Source organism: Panthera tigris, chromosome A2, assembly GCF_018350195.1.
Source record: "Panthera tigris isolate Pti1 chromosome A2, P.tigris_Pti1_mat1.1, whole genome shotgun sequence".
Lineage (NCBI taxonomy): Eukaryota > Metazoa > Chordata > Mammalia > Carnivora > Felidae > Panthera > Panthera tigris.
Window position 1 is genome coordinate 151,274,530 of NC_056661.1, and position 27,944 is coordinate 151,302,473.

Here is a 27,944-nt window from a genome sequence, read left to right on the forward strand (position 1 = left end):
TTCAGATCACCACCAGAACAGCTCCTTAAATTCTCTCCATGACTTCAATATGGCTGCTCTTGAACTATATGGTATTCCTTCCACACTGCAGCCAAAATAATATATTCTGCTTAAAATAGTTTAATGTCCCGCCCTCCCGCAAATTACCATGATGATAAAACACTCAACTTGTAATGTGGCTTACAAGGACCTTCATGGCCTACCTCCTGCTTATCTCTTGAATTTCACATCTTACTTGCTATGCTTTCTCACTTTTGTGCTTGTGAGCATGTGCTCTTTCTGTCTAGGAGGCTGTCACTCACCTCCTACTTACCCTCCCTCTAACCACACCTTCACTTAAGATAACTCCTCTGGGTCTCAGTTTACTTGCTACCTCTTCCAGGAAGTCCTTTCTCTGGTGTCTTAACCTCTCTCACCCATTCATCAGTGCACAGAGCTAGTTTGAGGAGTACACCAGCTGGGAAGGTTTCCAAGAGGACAAACCTATATTTAGAACTGAAAATAATCTCACCAGGAAGCTAAGTGAAATGGAGCAAGTATATTTTACAAAAATGGCATTTCCTCCACTTTCTCTTATTGAAAGCACCATATACAATGGTAACACCAGGAAAGTTCAACTCTGTTCCAGGGAGGATGGGCTCACTGCAGCCTTTTGTTTTGCCAATTGGAGAGTGCAGTTTGGGGCCAGGAGATAAACTATCCAGGATAACACAGGAGGGCTGAGAACCTCTACTAACTGTCTTCCTTCTCTAACTTTTCAACATGTACTCAGTCTCTTCGAAGAAGAACTAAACAGACAAATTAGGTCTAAACGCAGCTCTTCTCCTATCCTCCCCTCTGCTTACAACTAACAGGGCAATTGCTCTTCCTTATGATTTCCCATTTACCTCTTTGTCTTCACTACTGGGCCGTGAAGTCAAGGACTGAGCACTGAATGTAGTCCTTCCATGGATCTCTCTACCTATCTACCTACCCACTTACTCACTTATCAGATGAAAACATTGCAATTCAGAAAGATTAGGTGAGATACCTCAAATCATACAGCATCAAGACTGGTATGGAAACCAGTTTGGCTTCAGTGTTCATGGGAATACTCAGTAACTATGCTGCCCCCCTGAATAGCTTCTACCCACTCAAAATTGAAAAAAAATGAAATGAAAATGGACCACAGCACAATAAAATGCCATGTATTTCTTACCTCTTCAGTTCTACCACTGCCTCCTACCTGATCATTAAAACCTTCATCCCCAGTGCATTTCATGAAAATACTAAAGGGCAATGTACACGTGCTGAGGACACTGGGAGATTTTACTGGTGGTATTTACGGATGTGTTAATAAGAAACCGATGTGGAATGGACAGAGCTAGACTTTGGTTCTGAATCCAGGCGAATATCTGTTAATCCAGTGAATCAATGGGAAACAAAAGGTGGCATATGAAGTCGAGTTCTGAAACACTCACTTCTCTTGGCGATCTTGAGCCCCCTTCTCGAAATGTTGGTTTACATCTGAAATTAATCTGTCATTTAAAAAGAAAAGTGCATTATATTAGGGATAAGCATCAGACTAGACTGACTTACTTGAACAAATCAACAATGATACACATAGTAAGACTACAAAACAAAAGCCCCACGGTTTAACACTTGAAATCATCACCCCAGATAATCTATAGGGGTCCCAAGTGATCCTATATCTCCAGTCCACATCTCTTCATTCTCATTGATGAAAGCAACAGATCTTTAAACAATAGTGCTCTTACACTGTAAACTTGAGGAAAAGAGATAGAGTAAGAAAAAAACATACAAGGCAGCTGAAATCACGCAGCTATGCTGCAGATTTTAAAAGTAGGGCAACATAAACTTGAGAAATTTTTAATATGATGATGATGATTTCACATGCACAAATTTTCTTTAAGTCTGCAGTCCTGCCTTTCTTTTAGGTGGGCAGGCCTCCTGGAAACATGGACATCTTCTTTAGCTACTTGATAAAGTGAAGGGAATACAGAAATGAAGGAGGAGATAAGTAAATGGGGTTGGGACAGCAACAAACAACAACAACAACAACAACAACAAAAACCCCAACAAACTATAGATAGATAAAGAGACAGAGAGAAAAAAAATGTTAGTACTCGTCCCCACAAAATACCAGTTGGCAACAACTGGTAATATGTTTGTGAAATAATGCATGTCTCAGGGGATTACAATATTTCAACACATTTACACATGGCAGTTCAAGAACATAGATAACCCAGAGACCCACACATGGCAATAAAGGAGAGGCACGAAAGAGGACAGCGTTTGGCTCATGACTAGAGCCTTCCCGTTCCCACAAACGACCGCTAAATGGACTCTACAGAATCTACTTCTTCTGGAGGCAGCACACCATGGGGATGTCACCTCCAGCCACCCACACATTCATGCTGTGCAAGCAGAACACCACCCCAAGAAAGGAAGGAGAGCTGGCTTCTGGCCTGGTTGTCTTCCTTGCAGCCACTTTAGGAAAAAGAAACTCACAAACATCAGGCGAATCTAAATGATCATTTTAAAGAGCTTATGGATTTTTTTCTTAAAAAAAAATCTTGTGAAATATCCAATGGGTGAGTAACGATGTCTGTCATTGTAAAGAAAATTAGTGCGTACTAGTCTTTTCTCTCTAACCTTACCATTCCTCCTCCCAAGAGGCAACATAGAATGATACCAAGTTTTCCTTTGGGAGGCAATCGAACAAATTAACCTTAAGCACTGCTTTTCTATTACTAATCCAGTAATAATGTTGGTCTTCCAGTTTTTTTAAAGGGCACTCTCTTGAAAAAGGTGGAAATAAGAAAGGACACCTGGTCTTTGAAGTCCAAATATTTGCAGTGTAGCCAACACTACAGCAGGTGGCGGTGTCTCACCTTTTCTAGCTGTTCAATGCAGGCGGTGTGGACGACGATTTTACAGACCGCACACTTCCTCCTGAGGGCCGATTTCTACAACATTCAATTCAAAATACAAGAAGAAATATTAACAGTCTGTTCTGAAGAGTTCCCTGGTAGTAAAGAGAGTATACATAAACAAAGCAAACGTAAGCAAATTTAAAACGTCATCTTAAGCATTCGATAATAGGGCAAACTTCAACAGTCCTTCTTGACCTACCTACTACCTCCATATCTCCATGACTCAGGGCATCCTAGATTTCCTCTCCAGAATATAATAAAGATAATAGCTGCTATATAGAACTAGTAGAACATATAATATGAACGAGGCTCTTTATTCTGTCATTTCTAAGTTTTATAACCTAACAACCACAGGCATTAGTATCCTCTGGTTTTTGTTTTTTTACATTTTTACATTTTTACTCTAGTAGTTAAGCAGCAGGACCAACATCCAGAATGAGGTCTAAGTTCAAAACAGGCACTCTTTCCCGACTGCCAAGAGTTGACATTTCAAGAGGCCAATAGCTTCAGGCTTCTATCCCAGCCACAAATCTACACTAAGCTACTTGGGTCTTCACCCACATCTTGGGGAAACTAAGAGGAAAACCTAACTCTCACGCCTGATAATAACAATAAGTAGTAACAATACCAGCAGTGGCAGCTAACATGAATGTAGTACTCATTATGAGTCAGGCACTCTTAGAAGCACTTTACAAATTGTAACTCATTCAATCTCCACAACCCTAAGGAATAGGTAGCAGTTTTACACCCATTTTACAGATGACAAAGCTGTGGCGCGGTAAGTGATGTGCCCAAGGTCTCGTAATTAGGACACAGCACAGCCGGGGAGTCTAGCTCTGAGCTCACAAGATTGTGAGCATCACACAATTTGGCCTCTCTGACAGGCACTGCCAGTTTCAACGACCAATAAATATACTTTCTGAGGTGTATCTTTTCTCTAACAATACAAAACGAGCAGCAGGGTCAAAGAGGAACAGGTGGAATCTTAACACTGCCAGCTCCACAGAAATCCTAGCTGGGAATGCTCAGGCCTCCCTGCAAAGCACAGGCTAGAAGGTAGGTCTGCAGGAATAACTGTGGGCTTTGAGCACTGAAAGCAGCTTATTATAACAAAGCCAATCTGTAAAATAGTGAATCAAAGCATTCGAGCGTGAAAGGCCTTGCCTTTCTTGGGAAAGGTGCTAGTATAGATTGTTGGCAAACTGCCCTCTTCTGATGTGTGGCTTCCCTTGCTGAGATAATCACTTTTGAGCCAAAACTTGAAGTATTACGATTACCAAAGAAGACAAGAAGGGACTGCAATCCGCCCCCCGACCCCCTCCCCGAAAGGGACAGTTATCAGGAATGCAACTCGAGCCTCCTGCCTCCTGGATGCTTCCACTCGCTCCACGCGGGGTATGCACGCTGGTGTCTGACTCCCACAAAGTGCCTAGAACCGTGCGGGACTGGGGCAACCCAACCTACGGTCTCACCCTGCCGGCAACGGGTTAGGGACCCTGCCTGCAGACGGCTCTCCTCTGCCTGGGGAGAGAACACGTTCTGGAACATGAAGTAAGTTGGACAATCCACTGAATTTTCAAAGAGCAAAAGATAAGGGAGATCCAGGCATCTAGTTACACTACTGCAAAGTGTCTCCGCTCTACTACTAAAAAGAGAGGAGGGAGAGGGGGGAGGGGGGTGAGGAAGTAACAGTAGCGGAAGTAGCAGCAGCACTCAAGGCAACAATAAGGAAATTCTAGTTTGCAAATTTTCACGAGCAGATTTCCCGCAAGCAAATTTGTGCTGCTCTCCTGTTTCCTTCAGATCTCCTGGTTCAGATCACTGATGCAGCACCACCTGCAGAAAGTGCATGGGGCACCTGAGTCCTGCCGCTCCTCAGGATTGCAGTGATGCTAAGGAAACTGGAGTGAATTCCAGGCTACACACTATCCACCAACCCCGTGGGAGATCACGCTGCAGACAAACACAGCAATTCCACTCATGGTAGGTGATCACTGATGGGTATGATTGAAGGATGCCTGAAAAGCCTCCTTCCTTACCAATAACCCCTGCTCCGATCTGGCTTTGCGCCTGTAGGGCTCCAGGGACACTAAGAGGCTCCTCAGAGGTCACTGAGGATTGTAGCAAGAGCACCAAGCAGGCGGAGGGGCCCGTGCATACTCTGTGAAACCAGAATACCTCTTCCTTTCCTTGTTTTCCATATCAGGATTCTAAATCATAATCTCTTTTGAAAAAGGGATGTGGGCTAATAGTAAGAGTTTGACAACCACAAGGTTAAGACATGTCCTCTCTCAGCTTTCTGGGATAACATGTAAATATACCAACATCATTCATATGAACAATTCAGTATGGCATGTTCTCCAGATGATAACGTATGAAGTCAAGTGCTTCAGTTATAAAGCCAACTTTATTTAAATGATATTGAATTTTAAAAGACCATCAGAAAATACATACTCTCATGCCTTTAGAGCCAGAATATACAGACCATAATCTGAATTTTTCTTCATCAACACTACAACACGATGCATTTTTTTAAATTACTTATTTTTTTTAATTTATATTCAAGTTAGTTAGCATATATATAGTGCAATAATAATGTTCTCTGTGTTTTGAGTCTCTTATGTTTTGTCCCCCTCCTTGTTTTCATAGCATTTTTGCTTCCCTTCCCTTATGTTCATCTGTTTTGTATCTTAAATTCCACATGAGTGAAGTCATATGACATTTGTCTTTCTCTGACTAATTTCGCTTAGCGTTAACACCCTCTAGTTCCATCCATGTTGTTGCAAACGGCAAGATTTTGTTCTTTTTCGTTGCTGAGTAATACTCCACTGTATATATAAACCATATCTTCTTTATCCATCCATCTGTCAATGGACATTTGGGCTCTTTCCATACTTTGGCTATTGTTGACAGTGCTGCTATAAACATGGGGGTGCATGTGTCCCTTCGAAACAGCACACCTGTATCCCGTGGATAAATGCCTAGTAGTGCAATTGCTGGGTCGTAGGGTAGTTCTATTTTTAGTTTTTTGAGGAACCTCCATACTGTCTTCCAGAGTGGCTGCACCAGCTTGCATTCCCACCAACAATGCAAAAGAGATCCTCTCTCTCTGCATCCTCACCAACATCTGTTGTTCCTTGAATCAACATGATGCATTTTACTACAAAAAACGGTTATTTTTCTAACAAACTAGAGATCCCTTCAGTGTCATTGTGCTTATCTTTTGTTGTCCTTAATTTCTTAAATGACAGTTTCTAAATAGTTTATAATCTGAGGAATCAGGTAATTAAGGTTTATAATCATATGTAAAATTAAGTAAATTCTGGGTGAAGGCCTAAGGTCTTTTCCCATAGTAATAAAATATACATGGATTTTAGTCCCTCAACTAATAAAAATTGTTTCAGTGAATCAGATTTTAACTGCTGACTTCTTGGTTTATGTGTTTCAATTGGTCAAAGTTATTCAAAGTAGGTGGATAATAAGCTTCTGGGCAGAAATTGCTCAGAAAAGAAATAATTTTTGTGCTTGGTTATGTTAGTTTTTATTTGAGGATGTAAACTAAATACAAAGTCAAAATGTCAGAATCTAGACTGTAAGTATTTACTTTTCCTTTAAAAAAAAAAAAAAGCCCAAAATCTCTTAATCAGTTATTTAAACCAATGTTTCATTCACTATGAAAAGTGGTAAGTAAAAAAAAAAAAAAAAAAAAAAGTTGGGGCGCCTGGGTGGCTCAGTCGGTTAAGCGCCTGACTTCGGCTCAGGTCATGATCTCGCGGTCCGTGAGTTCGAGCCCTGCGTCAGGCTCTGTGCTGACAGCTCAGAGCCTGGAGCCTGTTTCAGATTCTGTCTCCCTCTCTCTCTGACCTTCCCCCATTCATGCTCTGTCTCTCTCTGTCTCAAAAATGAATAAACGTTAAAAAAAAAATTAAAAAAAAAAAGTCATTAAGGGGCACCTAGGGGGCTTGGCTGGCTGAGTGTCTGACTCTTAATTTCCACTCAGGCCATGATGTCACAGATGGTGGGATCGAGCCCCCTGTCAGGCTCTGTGCTGCCACGGTGGAGCCTGCTTGGGATTCTCTCTCTCTCCCTCTGTCTTTTCCCCTGCCTCACTCTTGCACATGCATGCACGCTCTCTCCCTCTCTCTCTTTCTGGTCTCAAAATAAATAAACTTTCAAAAAGTCATTAAGTCATTCCACACATGTTTGCAAATTGAAATTTAAAAATTTTAAAAATTCATTCTCTTCAATGAATTTAAAGGCCAATGTTTTAAATATCACGTAGAGTTACTTCAATGTTAGCATCCAAAGGAAATCCATTAGGTTGTAAATTGTGTGTGTGTGTGTGTGTGTGTGTATGTACACGCACATAACATCTATGAAAATTAAGACAATAGAGGATATAATGCAGATGGTATCTTATCACATCATGACCAACATCTTTCAAATAACACTAACGCAAAGATAGGCTGTACTTCCCGACAGTGGACACAATCCAACGAGCAGACTAATAGTGACTGTAAAACAACACTCTAAGTTCTGACTTGGCCCTCCATGTTTCCCCATGCTGCAAGCACTCTGGCATTCAAAGCAGTGACAGCGCTTTCCCCAACTTCAGCTCCTATCAAGCACAGAAGTGACGTTATCTCAGCCTGAGACCACGGGAGCTGGGCCTGGGACAGAAGGATCCGAGGCAAGCAGTGGTGGAGGAGTTCAAGATCTAACACCATCCCACCCACCTACCACCTTTGGTCCTAAGTCCCTGATTCATATGCACCACCAAGAAAGCTATAGTTTCTTCCTCTGAGCCAGAGATGTGATTTTCTCTAAGTAGCAATGAATATCTGGTGATAGTGAACGAGGTCTGATAGAAAGAAAAGAGAGATGAGGGAGGAGGGAAGGGGAGGGAAGGGAAAGGAGACCCAGCTGTACAGGCCTCTGGTTTGTAAAAGGGCTGGGGCTTCTTAGTGCCCAAGGCAATTGAATTATTACCCCTAACAGCCTGAACTTTGACCCCAAGAAGCATGTACAAGGCTGGCTGTGCCCCTTCCCAACAAGACATACACCAAACCTGTTTGTCCCTGAAGATGGACCAAATTTACCTGCCGGCTGACCTTATCTCTCCTGCTGTGTTCTTAAGGATACACCCCCTGCTGTCACCCCCACGCAAACCCACAGGTCCGGACCAGATCAGGAGCGGAGAAGTGGGAGGAAATACCCAAGAGTCCTCAAAGCTGGCATGGCAGCCCTGTCTTGGTCTCCCTGTTTCAGGAGAGCTTAGAGACCAGAACCGCTGAGGGCCAAAGTTCGGGCTCGGAGCACCTCTCTCCAGACAGGGTTCCCAGACAGACCCAACGCAAGGAATCACTGCTCTCTGGAGCTCCACCTCTAACAATGAGGCCACAGTGATGAAAGGATGAATGGACAGCGAAGGGTTCCTCCAGGCAGAGACCCAATCATGCTGGGAGCAGGGAAAGGGGCAGAGAAGGCACTCTGGGGAAAGGACCCGGATGGGGCACAGAGCCAGAAAAAGATGGGGGGCTGGGGCTGGGGGAATGGGCTTAGCATCAGGCTCTGGCCAGCTCTCTTCTTCTCCGTGATTACTTAGCTCCTTTGCTTATCCCAGATCCAAAGAATCATGCCAAAAGGAATAGATACGTGGAAGGGCTGGAGATCAGGAAAAGGGGAAAGAGCAAGTAAGGCAAGAAGAATTATATCCTTCCTTCTTGCTCCCTTTCAGCCACAGAGCTCAGTCTATGGGGCACTTTGGTGGGAGGGGGAAACAGGAGAGGCAACAGGGCTTGGGTAAGGCCATTTCCTCTCCAGGGGTGGGAGAACGGAGTGCTCAGGAGAGAGGAGGGAAGGGGCTCCTCAGCTTCTGGAGCGTCAGGAATTCGGTGTCCTTTCAGTGGGGAATGCCTCTATGGGCACAGGAACAAGAACACTGTCGCTGTATAATCCAAGGTAAATGAAAACAAGATTCTTTGATTTATTTAAAAACCTAATTAGAAGAAATGACAAGCATACTTGGCAGGTTCTGCTTCTCTGGGGAGCCTGGGATGCAATCTGTAAATTGGTATTAGGAAAAAATGAAGAATGACATTATCTGGAAGTTCCATTAATACGATTTCAGAGCCAAGCACAGCCTCCATGGTCACTCACGCTGGCTCCTCTTTTCCTCCAACAGAACACAGGACATTTCGGACAAATCAGGAGGGTGGCTCAGCTGAAGTCCCAGTGCACCCCTATTGTGGTTCCTCATTACATCAAGTAAGTCTAGGACAACAAGATTTCAAAAATCCCGGGCCAAGGAGCAAAAACGCCGGACATCTCGAGGAGCTTGAGGCTCAAAGGTAATCTCAAAGCTGCCGCATAGGATCTACTGCAAAGAGACCTCGCTTTGTGTTAAAGGGGCCAGCCCTCAGCATGAGGACTGTTGGCCCATGTTGGAAGGTCAAGACCTTCATTTGCCAAGGTCCTGTGTGTCTGTGCCCTGTGTCCTCTGGGCAGACAACGTCTTGGTGAGGGCTGAATCCCTCTGAGATAGCTGCTTTTCACCGTTGACACCCTAGATTCTAAATGCCAGATGTACCCCAGAATATCTGAAAGAAAAGGTGCAGGAACAACAGGAGGCTGGGTCGAGGACTCATGTAAATGGGTGCACAAAAATACTCGTGCTACGCTCAAGTACACCTAAACCTGCATATGCTTGTCCTCTGGAGTCACGATGGTCTGAGATGCCCTACACAAATGAGTTTTCCGTGCGGCCGAAACAATGCTAACCCCCGACTTTTCTAAAGGATATGTATGAACGTGTTTAGTCAATAAACAATTTTAACCATGCCTACGAAGGTTAAGACAATGCTACATGCAGTACAGGAAGTAAAGAGGGAGGAGCTTCTATCTTTCCTAGGAAAAGCTGGCAAGCCACTTGAAGAGATAGGAAGGATTCGGAAAAAAAAAGAAAACCAAAAAAAAAAAACAGTCATTAACGGAGAAGGCCACACATAGCTAAATGCTAAATGAGCAGCTCAGACAGCGAAAGTCATCACTTAGAGGAGGATAAGCTCTCAGAGGCTGAGTCAGTAAAAAGGACCTGACAGAAAAGCAAATTCTTGAATTGGGCCTTAAAAGATAAACGTTTCAAAAATCAAGGACACCCCAAAAGAGAGCAAGCCAAAATCTCATTATGTAGCGCACACTGACGTCTCCCAAAGGAACGGAGACTGGCTTGGGCACGTCTGTTGGGGTACAGAGTCACTGGGCTCACAGGTGTCTACTGGCATGAGTTCTTGGGTGCCAGGTCGGAAGCTGGAGTGTGGAGGCTTCTGTGTGTGCCCAGGTGGAGATCAGGTGAGTAGGGCATGCACAGAGGTGAGCAGTGGGGCCGCTGGCTGTGTGAACAGGCCAGAGGAGCTGTGTCATGAGGGACTGTCAGAAAAATGGCAAAGAACTATCCCCAAGAGGCCCTGGTTAAACACTGTAGGAGCCCAGTAGACATTCCAGAAGGAAGGGAGGGAGGAAAGAGGAAGGATTTGCAGTGAAGGGCATTCTCCCTTTCAAGCCCCTGCCCCAGCCCCAGTCTGGAGAACTGGTGGCCTTGGGATTATGAGACAAAATGTCCACCAGGACGCAGGCATTCTCACAGCAGGCAACCCCAAAAGAAAAAATGAGCTACCTTACAGGTGTTTGAGGAACAGGAGACCTCTGCACAGAGAGGGAAAACAGCACAGAGGCTTCGTGGTGATTACAGCTGCACTACTTTTTGGGTCGCAAATGAGACGCCTTCTGGGAGCCTTGGGGACCCTGGATGGGAAGGCTACCATACAGAAGACTGAGGTCTTAGTGGGTAGAGAACAGAAAGTCTGTGTTACTGCTGCTCACGTTACTCTACCTGTATCTACAGGCTAGTTAAACTGGAATCTGTACTTGGGTAATGGTTATGGGGGTGGGGAGGAAACATGCCAGACAAAATTGGGGCCAGCAAGTAGGCCAGTCTTCCCAAATAGAAGTCCCGGTTAGGTGATGCAGATCAGGCTAGAAGGGTGAGCCAGGAAAAGACTGCTGAAGTTCTTAAATCTAGGCTGAAAAACACGAATTTTAATCTAATGGGCAATGGAATACGGACAGAGTTGTTGAGACTAAAGTGCCCAAAAATCATCACTTAATCTGGTCGCATTAGGTAGCACTACCCGAAAGCAGAAGGAAGGCAAAAGGAAATGAGAGAAGTAATTTATTAACAGGGTCAATCAGTAAATGCCAAGCACCTAGTAGGTGCCAAGCACTGGGGATACAGCAGTGAACAAAATACTAACAAAAACTGTTTTAATCTCATGGAGATTACTGAGTCCTAGTAGAGACAGACAATAAAATGATACATAAATATATATATATATATATATATATATATATATATATGATATACGATATATATGATACATAAATATATATTTTTTTTCCTAATACCTATATATATGTATATATATATATATATATATATATATTATGTTGATGGAAATAAGTGCTAAAGAGAAAAATTAAAGAGAGAATAAGGAATAGGAGAGATACCAAGAGTAGAGGGAATTTGGCCAGGAAAGGTCTCAACAAGCAGATACATTCTGCGAAATGCCAGAAGGAAGTGTACGGGTTTGTCACACAGATATCTGGGGAGGAAAGCATTCTGGGCAAAGGGGTCAACAGCAAGTTCAAAGCCCAGAGGCATGAGGGCCCTGGGGTGTTTAAAAAGTGACAAAGGGGCCAGTGTGGTTGGAGAAAACTAGGTAGAGATGAGGCCAGACAATACCAGAAGGCCAGATCATACGGGATCTTGCAAATCATGGTTAAGACACATGCTTTCTCTGAAAGAGAAGAAATAATCAGAGTCTGCAGCGGTAACTCACGTATTAGGCAATTAGAGCCTGAATGAGAGTGACACCCTAATACGGAAGGCTGAGGCACATGAGTGATCAAGTGATAAAGGAGACCCCTCTCCGGTCACACGCAGACTTCCATTAAGCTTAACACGCTTGTCTTCTACGTGGGCCTTAGGCATCCGAATAGCGTAATTGACAGCCCAGGATGGCTTCACACCCACATGTTGGCCAGCCTGCTGCTTGTGAGTACCGGCTGACTACACATCCTACAATCTCATACTCTGTTACGGTGGAGATGCCTCTAACGTCCTGCAATAAAACTCAATATGCTTTTCGAACAGCATATTTTGTTGTGTTCTAAAGAACACGTTTATGTGAAGCAATGTGTATGTGAAGTGTCCATGTTTCTAGAGACACCGTCCCCTGAGGAAGCTTGGATATGCCTGTAAATCTAGAGGGTAAACAGTAGCCACCTGAGCTAAGGCACAGACGTGTTGATTCCACAGCTTCCCTGGAGACACATAAAGGAGAAAAGTGCCTTCTCAGGACTATTTCTACACAAATAAAGGTTCTCTATTTCCTCAACTGTTGGTGTCCATTTTTCATTTGAAGAGAAAGCAAGCCCAAATCTTAGAGCAGAAAACTAAAGGGGACAGACTTTGCAAGCCTGAAGAGGAGAACAGAAACATCTTACAAAAACCTCTCCTCCTCCTGTGAAACAGGCAATCGGGGCTCACCGGAGAAACCATTTGGTAAAAACCAAATTGCCAGAACTCGTGTTAATTCAAAGCTCAAGTTGATGGTTGGTTATAAACAGTGGTACCTCATCATTTTTTGAACATTATCTTAAGACCGGTAAAAACTATGGTCAGAATGGCACAAGATTCATTTTAAATGTGGGAGTAGAGGGGAAGATACTTGGCTGAATCTCAGTAGTTCACACTTACAATAAAATCTGTACCAAGTTCTTCTACGAGTGGCTTGTGTTCGTGATTTCAAGGCATTGTTCTCTAATGAAAAAAAAAGAGTGATAGGTACTGATTGGTTGCAATAGAAAGCTACATGAAAATCTTAGGTGGAGTCTACATGTTGGAACTCAATTGAGTTTAACTGGTGCACACCACTACTATCTTTTATAACCCTGTGTAAAATTCAGGTGTAGTTATTGAGAGATGACACAAATATATGTTGTAGCTGTCACTTATGGAAACCATAATGTGCGGTCTGAGAAATGTGCACACGTCTGATGGAAAGATGCCAATACTGCACAGCTCTGGGAGACCACCGGACTGTTGGATACTGAGTGTGTGCGTCCGGTGACGGGCACGAGACGGCTACGCTGCTTAGGCATTCTTTCTGCCACCTCTTTCATGATCCTGATGCATTAAAAAGGGATTTCAGGGGTGCCTGGGTGGCTCCGTCCGTTGAGCACCAACTCTTGATTTTGGATCAGGTCATGATCTCACAGTTGGTGGGACTGAGCCCTGCATTGGGCTCTGCGCTGTCAGCATGAAGCCTGATTGGGATTCATTCTCTCTCTCTTCTCTCTCTCCCTCTCCCTACCCCTCCCTTGTGTACATGCTCACCCTCTCTCTAAATAAACATTAAAAAAAAGGATTTCAGCCTAATGAACTGGAAGAACTCTTTGAAAATCCTAATTCTATTTCTTACTCTTGGTTGTTATTTTACTTTCTCTGTGCTTTGTTGCCCTCAGCTCTTGTTTTTCCTTCTTTTTTTCCCCTTCTGCCTGCTTGTCTTCTCTCTTCTATCTTTCTGTCCCATTCATTTTCTCTATGCTTCTCAGCTTAGATGCAAGAAGGTCCTGCTTATATGACCGCGGCCAGTCAATGGCTTTAACTTTATTGTGTGCTATCTTCCTATCTTTGGTTCTTCCCAGACGATTTTGTGACCTGTTGAATTTTTATACTCTTTTCAAGTGATCTCAGGTCAAAGTTTCCATGTATCTTATAGATTACCCGAAGTGTTAACTATATGTGCAAAAAAATGTACATAAATAGGATTATAAGTACACAGACACTAATAAGTATTCATGCAACTAGAGGCCTACATAGCCAAAGAGATGTACATTTATGAATTTCAAGCAGACAGATATAAAAATGGGCTGGATATACTACGAAAGTCATAATGAAGACAAATTAACAGGAAACGGTGTACCTATGTTATCTTAATGGCTCTAATGCTAAGGTAGTATATCAAGTGTGTAGAGAACTGAGGCTCAGTATAAACTAGAAAACACCAAGGCTTGCCTTTCGGTCCTTGCTGGTGTGATGGCACCATATACACTCCCTAACCCGCAGCATGCACCCTAACATGTCCTCATTATCAGTTTACTTTGTAGAAATCAAGGAATTTGTTGTTTATAGTTCACAGCTTGAGGTTTCTAAAAAATAATTTAAATATATTTGCTTTAATATGGAATACTCTACTCACTTAAGAAGCCATATCAAGCTGTGGTAAATGAGCCGTTCTTTCGTTGCCATTTCCTACATCCCAAGCTCTTGGTGACATAATTAAGAGAAAGTCTTCCCAAGTCCAGCCAAGAAGACCATCGTTTCAGTCGCGGTACACTCAATGCTACATCCCCAGTTTGCAGTGTAATTTCCATTCACATACACACACCCACCGATACCATTTTTCAGTGAGGACATCACTACCACAGACAGTATTTACCAGTATGGCTGCTAGTATGATATCCATATTATGTATACTGTAAATACAGCTCATTTCAGCCATACAACGCAGGTACTTCACCCATTTTATAGCCAAGGAGCTGAGACCCTATGAGATTGAGCAACTCGCCCAAGATAAATTAGCTAGGAGTGAAACCCAAGTCTTTCTGACTCAAAGCTATCTCTTTCTATTACAACTTACTACTTCCCCCTCACTTTCCTTACTAGTGAAAAGTTAGGGGGACAAGACTGATGAAAATAGACATAATTGACATGATTGCTTCAGGTGATCCATTCTCGGAAGAGCCCATAGCGAGACTACCGACAATTCCATGACCCCCTGTGCCAAGAATGGTAAACAGCAGTCTCTATCCTCCATGAGAATCAAATAAGATGGGCCACAATAGGCATGACACTGGCTAGGCCAGGGCTTAAAACCCCACAAGAGGGGCGCCTGGGTGGCGCAGTCGGTTAAGCGTCCGACTTCAGCCAGGTCACGATCTCGCGGTCCGTGAGTTCGAGCCCCGCGTCAGGCTCTGGGCTGATGGCTCAGAGCCTGGAGCCTGTTTCCGATTCTGTGTCTCCCTCTCTCTCTGCCCCTCCCCCGTTCATGCTCTGTCTCTCTCTGTCCCAAAAATAAATAAACGTTGGAAAAAAAAAAAACCCACAAGAGCCTACTAGCAGTGAGTGTTGAACCTCCCTGCGAAGAGCCTGAAAAGTAAGGCAGGAATTCAAACAGCCTGGATGCTAAGTAGAATGATACTTAAATAAATGGCAGAGTTTGATCTAGTGACAGGTGTCCATGTGTGTATGTGTGTCTCTCTCAACAATCACATCCCTGAACTCATTCATTCATTCATTCATTCATTCCATGAAAAATGGCAGGATAACTCCTCACTGCATTCACTGTGCTCAATGCTGAGGATCTAGGACAGTACAACACAGGCACAGTCCCTGAACTAAATGGAACTTATGTTCTAGCGGTGGAGACACAGGTAAGCAGGCGAGCAATTTTTTTTTAATAATAGAAAGTGATGTGTGCTATAGAAGATCAAGAGAATGGAGAAGGGCCAGAGTTGAGGGACAGCCTGCGAGCTGGGCTAGTTGTTTCACTCTGTGAGACCCATCCTCTCTTTTATTCACTGAGCGAGGGGTGCTGGTTATAAGGTGCTCCAAGGTCTGTACTCTGGCATTGCCTTTTGGGGATCAGTTTCTGACAATCCATTGCAGTCACTTCTCCCTGAAGGAGAAACATCCATTGCAGGGGCTGATTTTTGGTATGTGTCTGTGACTTGCCAAGCTGTTAATTGCTGTCTATACATTATCTCATTTAAGTTTCACAGCAACAGTAAGATGCAGGAATTGCCCACACTTTGAAGATGTGAAACTGAAGCTACAAGAAGTTAAAACGATGATCAACATCACACAATTAGAAAATCCCAGAGCCTGGATTCAAAGCCAAGCCACCTTTTGATTCCAAAGCCCACACACCTCCTCAAATGAAGGCATCAAAGCAGGTTTTTCCATTTCCTCATGTTCTTAGGGCATTACCCTCTAAAATCTCTATCTGCCTCATGTGTGAGGGAGGAACCAGAAACAACATTAAAATTCTAACAAACAGAGACAATGTCCACGTAGGGGTCAGCAGTAGTTCTGGGTAACTGCTAATGCAAATAATGCTTCAGCCAAGACTGGGGCCTTGGAGCAGTGAGAATGTTGGTTAAATTCTATTGTTCTAGATCTCTACACTAGGGAACACTAGAAAAAGGGAAAACATTTCTATATACCTGGGCATTGCCTAGGTGAGATGTAAACCCTATGTTCAATCAGATGCAAATTATTTTCATTAAGTAACAGGACTGTGCCAATATTTAGTAACAACAAAACCTCTCCACACAAACATATACCCACATACAAACATAGCCTCAATCTAAAATTATCATTGCAGAAGAGAAGACAATTATTCTCAGAGGCTCAAACTCTAAGAATAAAATACACGTGTGCACACACACACACACACACACAAAGCTTGGCTCAATGAAAGTTTAGTATAAAGGCAACATAATTGCACAAAGACAAAGAAAAGGTATGAAACTCTGGGTGGTGATTAAGCCTCTCTGACATTCCTTTACCTTTAGGTGGGAGGAAACTGCCTCTTCCTGTTATTGACTTGACAAGGCCTAGGAAAATGACATTATGTGAGCATTTCTCAAACAGTTTTCCACTGAATACTGAGATCCCCCAAGATGCCAATAAATGTTCTGTGGGACTAATAATAGATTCAACAAGTATCCCTTCCCCGAGGAAAAAACTAGGAAATCCTGCATACCTTATGTCTTTCTTACAGCTTCATTACACATATTTGTACACTAAAGGTGTTCAGTGTTTTCTAAACTTATTTGGTCATAACACCGCTTTAATGAACAATACCCCGTATTGTTAGTGGTCTCCAGAACACGACTTTTTTTTAAAGCAGACTGTGCAAAAAGCCAACGATACTGTTGATCCAAGGTCACCTAGGAGTACAGAATCCTCAAGATCCCTGGGCTCCGTGACCCATCGCCAGCTCTGCGACATGAAGTGGGCGGGATCGGTATTAAATTCCCTACAAGTGTATGGGCAGCACTCTGCACCAAATAAGGACCCTCACAACGACAACAATAGCTGTAATAGTAGCAATGGCTAACATTTACCGAGGCCCTGCCACACGTGAGACACAGTTCTAAGTGTGCCCTTGGATGATCTCACGCAAATGCCCAACCGTCTGGCCAGACACATACGGAGCACCATCACTTGCACCCACGGGAACACCCCAGCCCTTTCCTCCACTCACATCCGCTGACAAGGGGGTCAGGAGCAGAGAATCTGTCTACGCCAATTTCCGTTGATGGCTCTGTTCTCCCTGAGTCATCTTGGTTCGTTAGCTCCTCAATATCCTAACAGTGGGAGAGACCTCTGGCAGAGCACAGCTTTGGCAGCTCCCTGGAGATGGCGTCTTCAAGGCTGGCACCCAAACAACAGCAAGCTGGCTTAGCCTCTGGGGCTTTACTGCCACACTCATCGTTCCCTCTGACAGCCCACACCCCACTCAGCCAAGTCGCCATCTGGGGTGCGGGGTGCGGCCCATCAGTCTGCCATGCTGGACAACTGGCATGCGAGGGATCAGCAAGCAGCCAGTCCTGATGCAATCTGAGGCTCGAGTCCAGTGTTGGTGCTCTGTGGTACACACCTGCCAGACCCGCACGCACCAATGCGTGTCCGCCTGTCCGCCCACAGCGGACTTGCCTGTCCGCCCACAGCACAGAGATACACACGAAGCAGCATCCGCGCAGGCTGCTGTCCAGGGCATCCATACTCCACAGATGAAACAAACAACGTGTGACCAGGTTCTGCATCTTGTTTTTTCTTTTAAACAACAGAAAGCTAAAAGTTTTCTTCAAATAGGGCAGAGAGCGCTACTGCCCTTGTACTCTTACAAGTCTCTCCCAAGGATCCAGCGATGATGCGGCCAGCCTCCTTGTGAGCAGAGGCTGCGATAGAGCAATGAGGCTTCTGACCCACCAGTAAAAAGATACAGCCTACAAGATGCTTTCCAGAATGGGTTACTTCAATTTGCCGCATTCACTTGGTCCCACCCATGACCTAGTAGACGATGGATATTACACACAGCAGTAAAATGATGGATAAAAGTTTAAGTGTCAGCAGTGGGGTTAGCAGAAGAATCCCAAACATAAGGTCTTGTTGAAAGTAAAGTCCAACCAAAGTACTAATTAGCTCATTCGGCTTAATGACACTGAAATGGAAGTTAGGAACAGGATAAAAGAAGAAAGGACATTAATGCTTGTCAACTAATTTAATCCTTCTACCAATTCCAAGAGGCAGGCATAATCATCACTATTTTATGGAAGGACCTGAGGCTCAGAGAAGCCAGGCAGAGCCAGGATTTTTATCCAGATCTCTTGGCCTCTGGATCTGCATGGTTTCTCACTCTCCAGACTGCCCACCCCCATATCACATGGCCTCCCTCATGCAATTCATTCATTTACTCAATAAAACTAGATTTGTTAAGCTGCAAGCAGTATTGGAAGACATCATAGAAGAGATCAGGTGGGGTTGGCCAGTTTTGCCAAACCTTACCCGCAAGTTAAAGATAAAAGCAAAACACATGGACAAAACAATAACAAAAGGAAAACAGTATCCACCAGCCTACCCACACAAACAAGGTGACATGAGCATGTTTAGAAATAGAAAAGATATCTGGTAACAGCACTCTGAAGTCTGACGGTTCCTTTTTTCTCTCACCCAACCTACACATTCTCACTCACCTAACCATCTAGCTACTCCTCTCCTCACACTTCTCAGCTGCGGGCGCCTCCCTGCCTGTCTGCTCACTTATACAGAAAGCCACAAATGTCTCAACGAAATCCTCAATCAAGGCATTTTCAAAGATACCTCTGGGTGTTTGTGCATCTGTGAGCCTCGTGGAGGTAGCCATGTGGCCAAGATGACATCACTGACCTAACAGGACGCGACTGCACTGGTCTCACGGGGCTACCCTAACAAAGTACCACAAAGTGGGTAGCTTAAAACAACAGAAATGTATTTGCTCACGGTTCTGGGGACTCGACGTCTGATATCAAGGTATCCACAGGGTTGATACTGTTCCCAGGGCTCTGAGGGAGAATCTATCCCGTGCCTCTCTCCCAGCTTCTGATGACAGCCTGTGGCCCTTGGCGGTCCCTGGGTTACAGCTCCATCGCTCCAGTCTCTGCCTCCTTCCCTGTGTACATGTGTGTCTTCCTCTTCCTAGAAGTCCACTTGTCATATTCGAGTAAGGCCCACCCCCACTCCAGTGTGACCTCATCTTAACTGATCATATCTGAAACAACCCTATTTCCCAATAATGTCATATCCTGAGGGACTGGGGTTTAGGGCCTCAGCATCTTTCTGGGGTACACAATTCAACCCATAACAGACACTATGCTCCAGGCCCTGAGACCAGTCCATTTGGTTGGGTCCTGACACTCTTTGTGAAGTAGAACAGTGTCCTTCTGTACCTATGTGTGACAGCAGAGAGTCCATCTGTAGAGTTCTGGGTCTTTTTATTTATTTTTTTCACATATTCATACCTGGTGCCACTCAACAGAGACCCAGATGTGGCAGATCTGGGCTGGGACCAACCACTCTAAAAAATAAAATGGAAAAGTAAAGTGTTCTAAGTTCACTATGCTCATCCAGAAATAAGAATCACTGAGGCTGATCTTAATGACAATACTTTAAATGAGGAAGTGGGTGCAATTTGTCCAAAGTTCACTCAGTACACAAACAGCAGGCTTTCAAACCCAGGTCAGTCTCACAAAACCCACTTCCTTCCCACTTTCCAGGTGGCCTATCTCAGTCTACACGTCTCAAGGCAGGTTGCGGACAATGGCCATGGTTGTTGTGTGCATCAGTACAGCGACATAGACAAGTGTCATTTCAGTGTAAAGATACGTGTGCACTGGTATGTGCCCGACTGATTATTAATGGAGCCAAGAATTTCTTTAGGAGCAAACATGTGGCTCAACATCTTTGCATATACTATCAAGAAAGGCTGAGAAGGATTTCCACAGAGTGCACCTACCAAACTGATACTGTCACTTACAATTCACCGTCATTCTCAACACTGTCTGCACTTTGTGGCACAGGGCACTCAGCCTGTGAACACTTACAGAATAAATGAATGAAGTAATCTCCACCCCAATAAACAGCACCAAATGAGAGTGGTCCTAGTTGGAATTTTATTTCAGTTTTCCCCCCCCCATAATCACGTTGGGAAACGGTGACCCTTCTGCTCCGATGTCATTACTGGGGCATCCCATTCTCCTCTCTAGACCAGAAAAAGAAACAGGTACTAATCTGGGGACTGTCTCTGATTTAGGAACAACTTTAATCCCATTACATTTCTGCTCATAGACATTCTACCGTATTAAATGTTGCCACCAGAGAAATGCAGAAGAGGAAGGATTTTAAAGGTCATCTGGTTCAGCCCCAAGACTTTGGAGCAAACTCTCCTACAAATATCTTCGTGTCCTGTGATGTCACAGCCTTGCTTTCAATCCCCTTCAATAGGGGCCCCAAGTATCAGTCCACATGGCAGCAGGAAGTCCTGGATGTGCAGGTTCACCTTGGTTTTCAATAGACTTTTGTAACGTCCCTCTAAGTTAGGGTGACTGTCTCAGTGTCCCCGATGCAGCTCTGGTTTGTGCTTAATGTCACAGCACTATACCTACCAGCAGCCTCTCCCTCAGAAAACTGTCTTGCTTGAGATGATATATTATATGGCCATGCTTCGTAAGCACACAGACATTTATAACATGCACTCTGAGTTTCCGTTCAGAGCACATGGACACACACAGCCCCCATCTGTCCTTATTTCCATTCTTACCTAACACATGCCCTTTGGTGTGCTCATGCGTGCCTGATGATTGCCTCCTCCCTCGTTCAAAGCTTGCTCCTGACTCTGAGTTTGCTAATGTTCCTCTCCCTTGCTGAAATGTTCTCCTGCCCCACTCCCTTTATGTAAATCTTAGCCATCTTTCAAACTGTGCTCAAGCCCCACTGCCATGAAGCCGCCTCTGTCTACCTCAACCCACACTGATTTCTCCCTTCTCTTAACTTATACCCATGACATTTGCTTTGCTAAAATAAGGTAAGAAGTGAAAGGCATATCTTTGGTGATGGATTCACTCCTCCTCCAAATGCCTTGCCTGCCCATTGTTTAGAAGCCTGCAGGTAGTACCTGGTAATGGTAATTTGGTCCTTATCTCAACAGGTTGGCTATCTTCAAAGGTGCTTCATTAAAAGAAAGGAGAATATAATGCATAATCCATTTGCACATGCTTTTTTCTTACAAAACTGTTGTTCGATTCTAAGAAAGCTGCAAAAAGAACATTTAAACTGGAGGCTCTCCTGGAGATTAACTTGCCTGACCTGTTACCCAAAGCAGGTGTGCATCCTCCCCCCACCCCACCCCCCCCCCCCCCCCCCCCCCCCCCGCCACAGCATCCTTGAAAGATGGCCATCCAACTTGTTGGCAGACACATCTTTTATGCCCATCTCTCCAGATACCTTGATCTCTTGCTGGACAGCTCTAGTTGTTAAGGTTCTTCCTTATAATAGAGCCTTTCTCAAAGTTAAGTCTGTGGACCATCTGCACCATAGTTATTTGAGGTGCATGCTAAAATCACAGATTCCCAAGTCCAGCTTTGGCATATTGAATCAGCATTTGGAGCAAGGAGAGAAATAGTAATCTACATTGTTAACAGGCTTTCCAGGTGATGTTTATTATACATGTAAGATTCGATGCTAGAGGCAGTGGATTCTATACCTAGAACTTAATTCTACCTTCCTAACTATGGAGAGCAAGACCCTTCCTTTTCTTCAAGGCAGTTCTTTAAACACTGGAAGACGTCAGTTCTCTCTACTTCCCCTTGTTAATAATATTCTTTTTCAACCCAGGTTACTTCACTCTTCCTCCTACTACCCTGAATCAAGTTGAGCACACTTCTCCCCGTTCTCTCCTGCTTGCCAATGTTCCCACCCCACCCAAATGTGATGCATAAATTAGAGACAGCTAGATTTGTAATGCTTTACTACATACTGACAATTGACCCTTGGACAATGTGGATGTTAGGGGACACTGACCCTCTGTGCAGTTGAAAATTCAGATATAAGTGTTGACTCCCCAAAATTAACCGGAAATTGACTACTCCCAAAATTGACCGGAAGCCTTACTGATAACATAAACAGTTAATTAACACATATTTTGTATTCTCTATTATATACTGTATGCTTATAATACAGTAAGCTATAGAAAATATTAAGAAAGTCATAAAACAAAATACATTTATAGTAGTTTTTACCAGAAAAATTCCACATATAAGTGGACCTACACAGTTCAAACCCATGTTGTTCAAGGGTCAACCGTGCACACATCAATTTACACTCCTACCAGGTGGCAGCGAGAATACCACTTAGGCTTCACTAACAAGCAGGTGGTATCATTTTGTAAATCTTTGCTATTTCAAATAGGCACCTGATGCTGACTCCTCGTAGTTGTTTTATTTTGGGTGCCTTTAAAAAAATTGTTTTTAATGTTTTTATTTATTTTTGACATAGAGAGAGAGACAGAACACGAGTGGGGGAGGGGCAGAGAGAGAGGGAGACAGAATCCAAAGCAGGCTCCAGGCTCTGACCTGTCAGCACAGAGCCTGATGCGAGGCTAGAACTCATGAACCACTAGATCATGACCTGAGCTACAGTCTGACGCTTCACCGACTGAGCCACCCAGGCGCGCCCCGAGTGCCTTTTTAAAATATTTTTAAGATCTACATTGGCCAATGGTGGTTCTTTCATGAATGGTCTGCTTCCACCTTTTCTATGTTGGTTTGTTTTTCCCTTTTAATTCATTGTGCCAGTTGCTCTGGCAAGTAAATTCTTTCAATGCATTATCTCATCTAATGCTCCCAACATTTGCCCCACTTCATGGGTGAACACACTGAGCCTTCGGGAGCCTATAATGAGCCAACAGGTCTTCTGCTTCCTCGCTGATTCATTCCTTCTTTCACCGACCTTTCTTTGGAGGAGAGCTCTTCATCTTCCAGACACTTTGTGAAGGGAGTTAATAGAGCCAAGTATTGGGGATAAAATTAGCAGAAAGATTCAGAAGAGCACCAGGGGTTGTCACAACTCTGTTGCATCCTACTTATAAATTTCCCTTATTCTTTGTTGTTTTTCCCTGTCTAGAGGTAATAGTGACCCAGGTATAATCAGTCAGTAAATAGTGATGCCATTTGCCGATACAAGGTTGAGAAAGAGTGGATGTATCTGTATATATATTTGCCAAGAGAGGTAGCATGTGACTGACAGTAAAAGATACCAGAAAAGGATCAAAGGGAGTAATTTGGAAATAATGCAGAACTCTGTAGCAAATTACAGTCCATCAGATGACAGCAGTATCAGCAGAAATAGTTCAAAAGCATGTATGCAAGTAAACTTGGCTTTCATTTTTTCCATTTCATATTATCTGATAGTCCACGACCAGTGTTTATGCAATTAACTAAGATCCTAATGTTAATTCATTATTTATAGCATTTTAGTCCAAACAGCTGAGCATTTCTTGGTCGTTGGTTAATTTAATCAAATTTTATGCAATTATACTTTAATTAAAAATACATATGCATAAAGTGGAAATCCTGATATTTAGATCAAATGAATTTACAAGATTAAGAGAAATGCAAACAGCTAAGTACAGACCTGGGTTGGAAGCATAATTTAAAATAATTTCATCCTATTCTCTTTTTCGAAGAAGGTAGCCAGCACCCAAGAGACAGGAGTTCTCAATATCAGTGAGTGGTAACAGTGAGATTCAAACCGAGACCTTGTACAGCTGGGCCTTTCACTGATCTTTACTCCTAACTTCACTCAAGTACACCCTGGTCTTCTAAACTCTCATGAAGTTTTCCCAACAAAACCTATAAACCAGTCGTCAAAACAGCTAACGCAATTTTTAAAGTTTTGTTCCATGAGCTTTGCAATTCTGGCAGCCAGATAAAAGTCCCTGAGGGCTATATTCTTCTGTAAGCTTTAGTGGAAATTCAATTTCTTTCTTATTAGTTATTAATAGAAAAATATTCACTTGTAATTCCAAAGTCCTGCATTCTACCACAAACCTTTCTTTCACATAATAAACAAATATAATGAAAAAGGAAAAAAATGCATTATGTCTTTACAGGGCTCATTTCCCCAAGTAAGAAAGAACACTTCTTTCTTCTTTACTATTCTATGTTTCCCATTACTCTTTTCAAACCAACAATTTTCAATTACGCAAAAATTTTAAGTTCACTTTCTCAACAATAAAATTTTAGTTCCTTACGACTCAACGCCTGGCAACGGTGTTCTTTTCACAGAACATAAAGACAATTTTGACATTTAAACTGGTGGTTCTAAATAGCCATACAAAGCAAATTTTAAAAAGCAAGAAAGAGGTGCCTGGGTGGCTCTGTTGGTTCAACGTCTGACTCTTGGTTTTGGCTCAGGCCACGATCTCATGGTTCATGGGTTTGAGCCTGCTTTGGATTCTCTCCCCCTCTCTCTCTCTGCCCTGCCCCGCTCACAAACACACACTCTCTCTCAAAATAAATAAAATAAACATTAAAATAAATAAAAAGCAAGGGATATTCCAATGTGTTTATTAATTGTCTAGTTTCTAGAATTTTATCCTCCACAACTTGATCTGAATTGCAGGCACACCCCAGAGATATCGTGGGTTCGGTTCCAGACCACTGCAATAAAGTGAGTATCACAATAAAGCGAGTCAAATGAATTTTTTTGCTTCCCAGTGCATATAAAAGTTACCATTTATACTATACCGCAGTCTAGTAAGTGTGCAATATACCATTATGTCTAAAAAAAGTGCATACCTCAATTAAAAATTACTTCATTGCTACAAATGCTTACCATTATGTCCACTTTCAGCCAGTCATGTTCACTGATCACAGATGACCATAACAAATATAACAACGAAGTAGTCAGAAATATTGTGAGAATTACCACAAAGTAAGCAAATGTTGTTGGAAAAATGGCGCCTGGGTAGGGTTGCCACAGACCTTTAATTTGTATATAAAAAAAACACCAAAAACACAGGGTCTGTGACGCCCCATAAAGCAAAGCGTCAGAAAACAAGGCATGCCTGTATTTGCTAGCCTACGCCAGCACCAGACAGGTGTTTCACCATCCCCATTCTCACGCACCAGCAATCCCCTCCACCATACGCGCTCTTCTACAAGACCAACTTGTCGGACCGACTGGTCTCTCCCACAGACGCACCTCCCCCACACTCAGACCTCCCCCCACACAGACACCCCCTCTGGAAGCACTCATGCACATTTACCCTTTCCCTTCCCTCCAACACACAAATAAAAACCAACGCTGGGAATCATCATAAAGTGGCACATTATACCAAAGTTCAACCTGCATAGCCAAGCCCTCAAGCCATTAAAACCAACCCCCTTGAAAGCCATGTTAACTGTCAACTGTCTCACAAGGGACAGGCTCTTTCAAACCTCTCCTTGTAAATTCAGGCACGGTGGCCTCTTTGGAAATTCGGGCCTCCTCAGGCTGTCAGACTCAACTTGGAAGCCTTCCCCAGGGAAGGGCAGAACCCAGAGATCTGAGGAGCACACTCACTGCAAATCTGACTTGGCAGTTCTCCTCTCCCAGGTAACACAGGTCTCCTGAGACGTTGGTCTCCAGCCACAGGTGCTCTCCATTCACGGCATTCTCCTGGAAGGGAAAGACCCACCTGATTTCAGTTTTCTTTTCAGGTATGAAAGGGGGAGATCTCAAATTTAGATTCTGGAGGCAAGAAAGTAAGTGAACCCGCACAGTTTAAACACCTCTCATTTTACCCCTGAAAATACTGTTGGCATTGATCCTACCAAAGTTCTAGAAACAGAATAAGGTGTTTGGGAAAACTGTGTCTGAGCCATAACTAAAATGGACATTAGGTCTATAAATGCTTTATCCAGAGATGTGGTAATCTGTGAAACATATATTAAACAAATGAGGAAAAAACTCCCTCAGATTGTTCACTGTAAGGCCATATTTATCTAGGCCCAACACTGTAGATTCCATGACAATTGAGACTAAAATCCTATTAAGAGTTGCCTTTAGGGGCCCCTGGGTGGCTCAGTCGGTTGCGCTTCCGACTTCGGCCCAGGTCACGATCTCACCGTCTGTGAGTTCGAGCCCCGCGTCGGGCTCTGTGCTGACAGCTCAGAGCCTGGAGCCTGCTTCGGATTCTGTGTCTCCCTCTCTCTCTAACCCTCCCCCACTCATGCTCTGTCTCTCTCTGTCTCAAAAATAAAATAAAACATAAAAAAAAAAAATTTTTTTTTTTAAAGTTGCCTTTACTTAGCAAATTAGCTAAGAAGAAGGATAGTAGTATTAAAGCACTTTAAAGACTGAAGACATATTTACATTTATATCAGTAATGGGTAAATTATATTCTAAGACAGAGACTTCTTAAAACTTAATTCAAGTCACTATGTACTCAAAGCATAATAAATTCCTACTAATTCACACTTGTCCTGCTTCAGTAGGGCCTTCGCCCATAGAATTCTAGATTTCTCTAACTGAATGATTTCCCTGCTTCCAAAAATAGCCACGTACTTCTGATGGCAAACAGACATGCTGTGCCAGGCGACACCAGCGCAACAATCTGATGTTCAGGAACGCACAATGTTTCGTTGGGGTCGGGGGAGGAGTGGAATATTGCTTAAACAGGATGATGAATAGGATTCCATATTCCTTCTTCTGGCACACTACCTTGGAAACATAATGGATTTATGTATTAATTGTTTATTTTGTTCATTGGCTTGAAAAAGACCCTGAGCTCGTAAGGAAAGCACTGTATTGGCTTAACCATAAAGAGATGACGTCTACTGATCTTACAGGAAAATTGCTCTTGTATTTATCTGTTTCATCAGCGGGGCATGTAATCGGCTTCCGTGGGAGATGCTACAGACTGAATTGTGATTCCCCTCAAATTCATATGTTGAAGCCCTACTCCACGGTGTGATGGTATTTGAAGATGAGGCCTTTGGGAGGTAATTGGGTCACGGGGACAGAGCCCTCATGATTGGGATTAGAGTGCCCTTATAAGAAGAGACATGAGAGGGATCTTTCTCTCTCTTCACGCATACACTGGGGAAAGGTCATGTGGAACACAGCAAGAAGGCAGCCGTCTACAAGCCAGGAAGTGGGTTCTTATCAGGCACTAAATCTACCAGTGCCTTGATCTTGGACTTCCCAGCCTCCAGAACTGTGAGAAATAAATTCCTGTTGTTTAAGCCACCCAGGCTATGGTGTTTTGTTAAATGACTTTAATAAGGAGCTTTATAGAAAAACCAAGCAATTTAGAACTCTATCTTGTATGTGAGTCATCTTTATAGTAACCGACTCCAGAAATGTCCACATGACAGCCCTCTGAATCCCAAAGCTGAATGCGAAGTAGCAGAAATGTACACCAAGGAGAAAAAAAAATAACAAAGTGTCATCTATTTCTTAAATTTATTTCTTCAGATTCCAATACAATACTTTTCCTTTCAGATCCTATAGGCTCAAATGATTTTCAGGTAAGAATAACCAATGGTTATAGGTGCTTCACAATCCAGGAAAGGTGACACCAACTCTCAGAACACTCAAGGAAAGTGAGGGGCAGGAAAAATTCACAAGTTATACAGATATTGAGGGATCACGAACAATGGACAAGGAAACTCTCGGGGCGGGGGGGGGGGGGGGTCAGGGGTGCCCTGCATATCTCAGAGTGCCTCAAAACCATTTTAAAAAAGAAAGCAATGTTAATGAGAATCATCACCCTCCATGTCAAAGGGTGACTAATCTTT

General features: G+C 43.4%; 1 protein-coding gene across 2 annotated transcripts in view; it reads right to left on the bottom strand.

Annotated features, from left to right (window-relative positions):
• DGKI (diacylglycerol kinase iota) overlaps nucleotides 1-27,944 on the bottom strand; it is a 442,717-nt gene that overhangs the window by 252,524 nt on the left and 162,249 nt on the right. For both annotated transcript variants that reach the window (XM_042977425.1, XM_042977422.1), the window contains exons 3-5: nucleotides 25,726-25,821; nucleotides 2,895-2,969; nucleotides 1,461-1,517 (exon numbers count right to left, since the gene is read on the bottom strand). In XM_042977425.1, coding sequence (XP_042833359.1) covers nucleotides 1,461-1,517; nucleotides 2,895-2,969; nucleotides 25,726-25,821 — 228 coding nt within the window. The remainder of the gene's footprint in view (nucleotides 1-1,460; nucleotides 1,518-2,894; nucleotides 2,970-25,725; nucleotides 25,822-27,944) is intronic.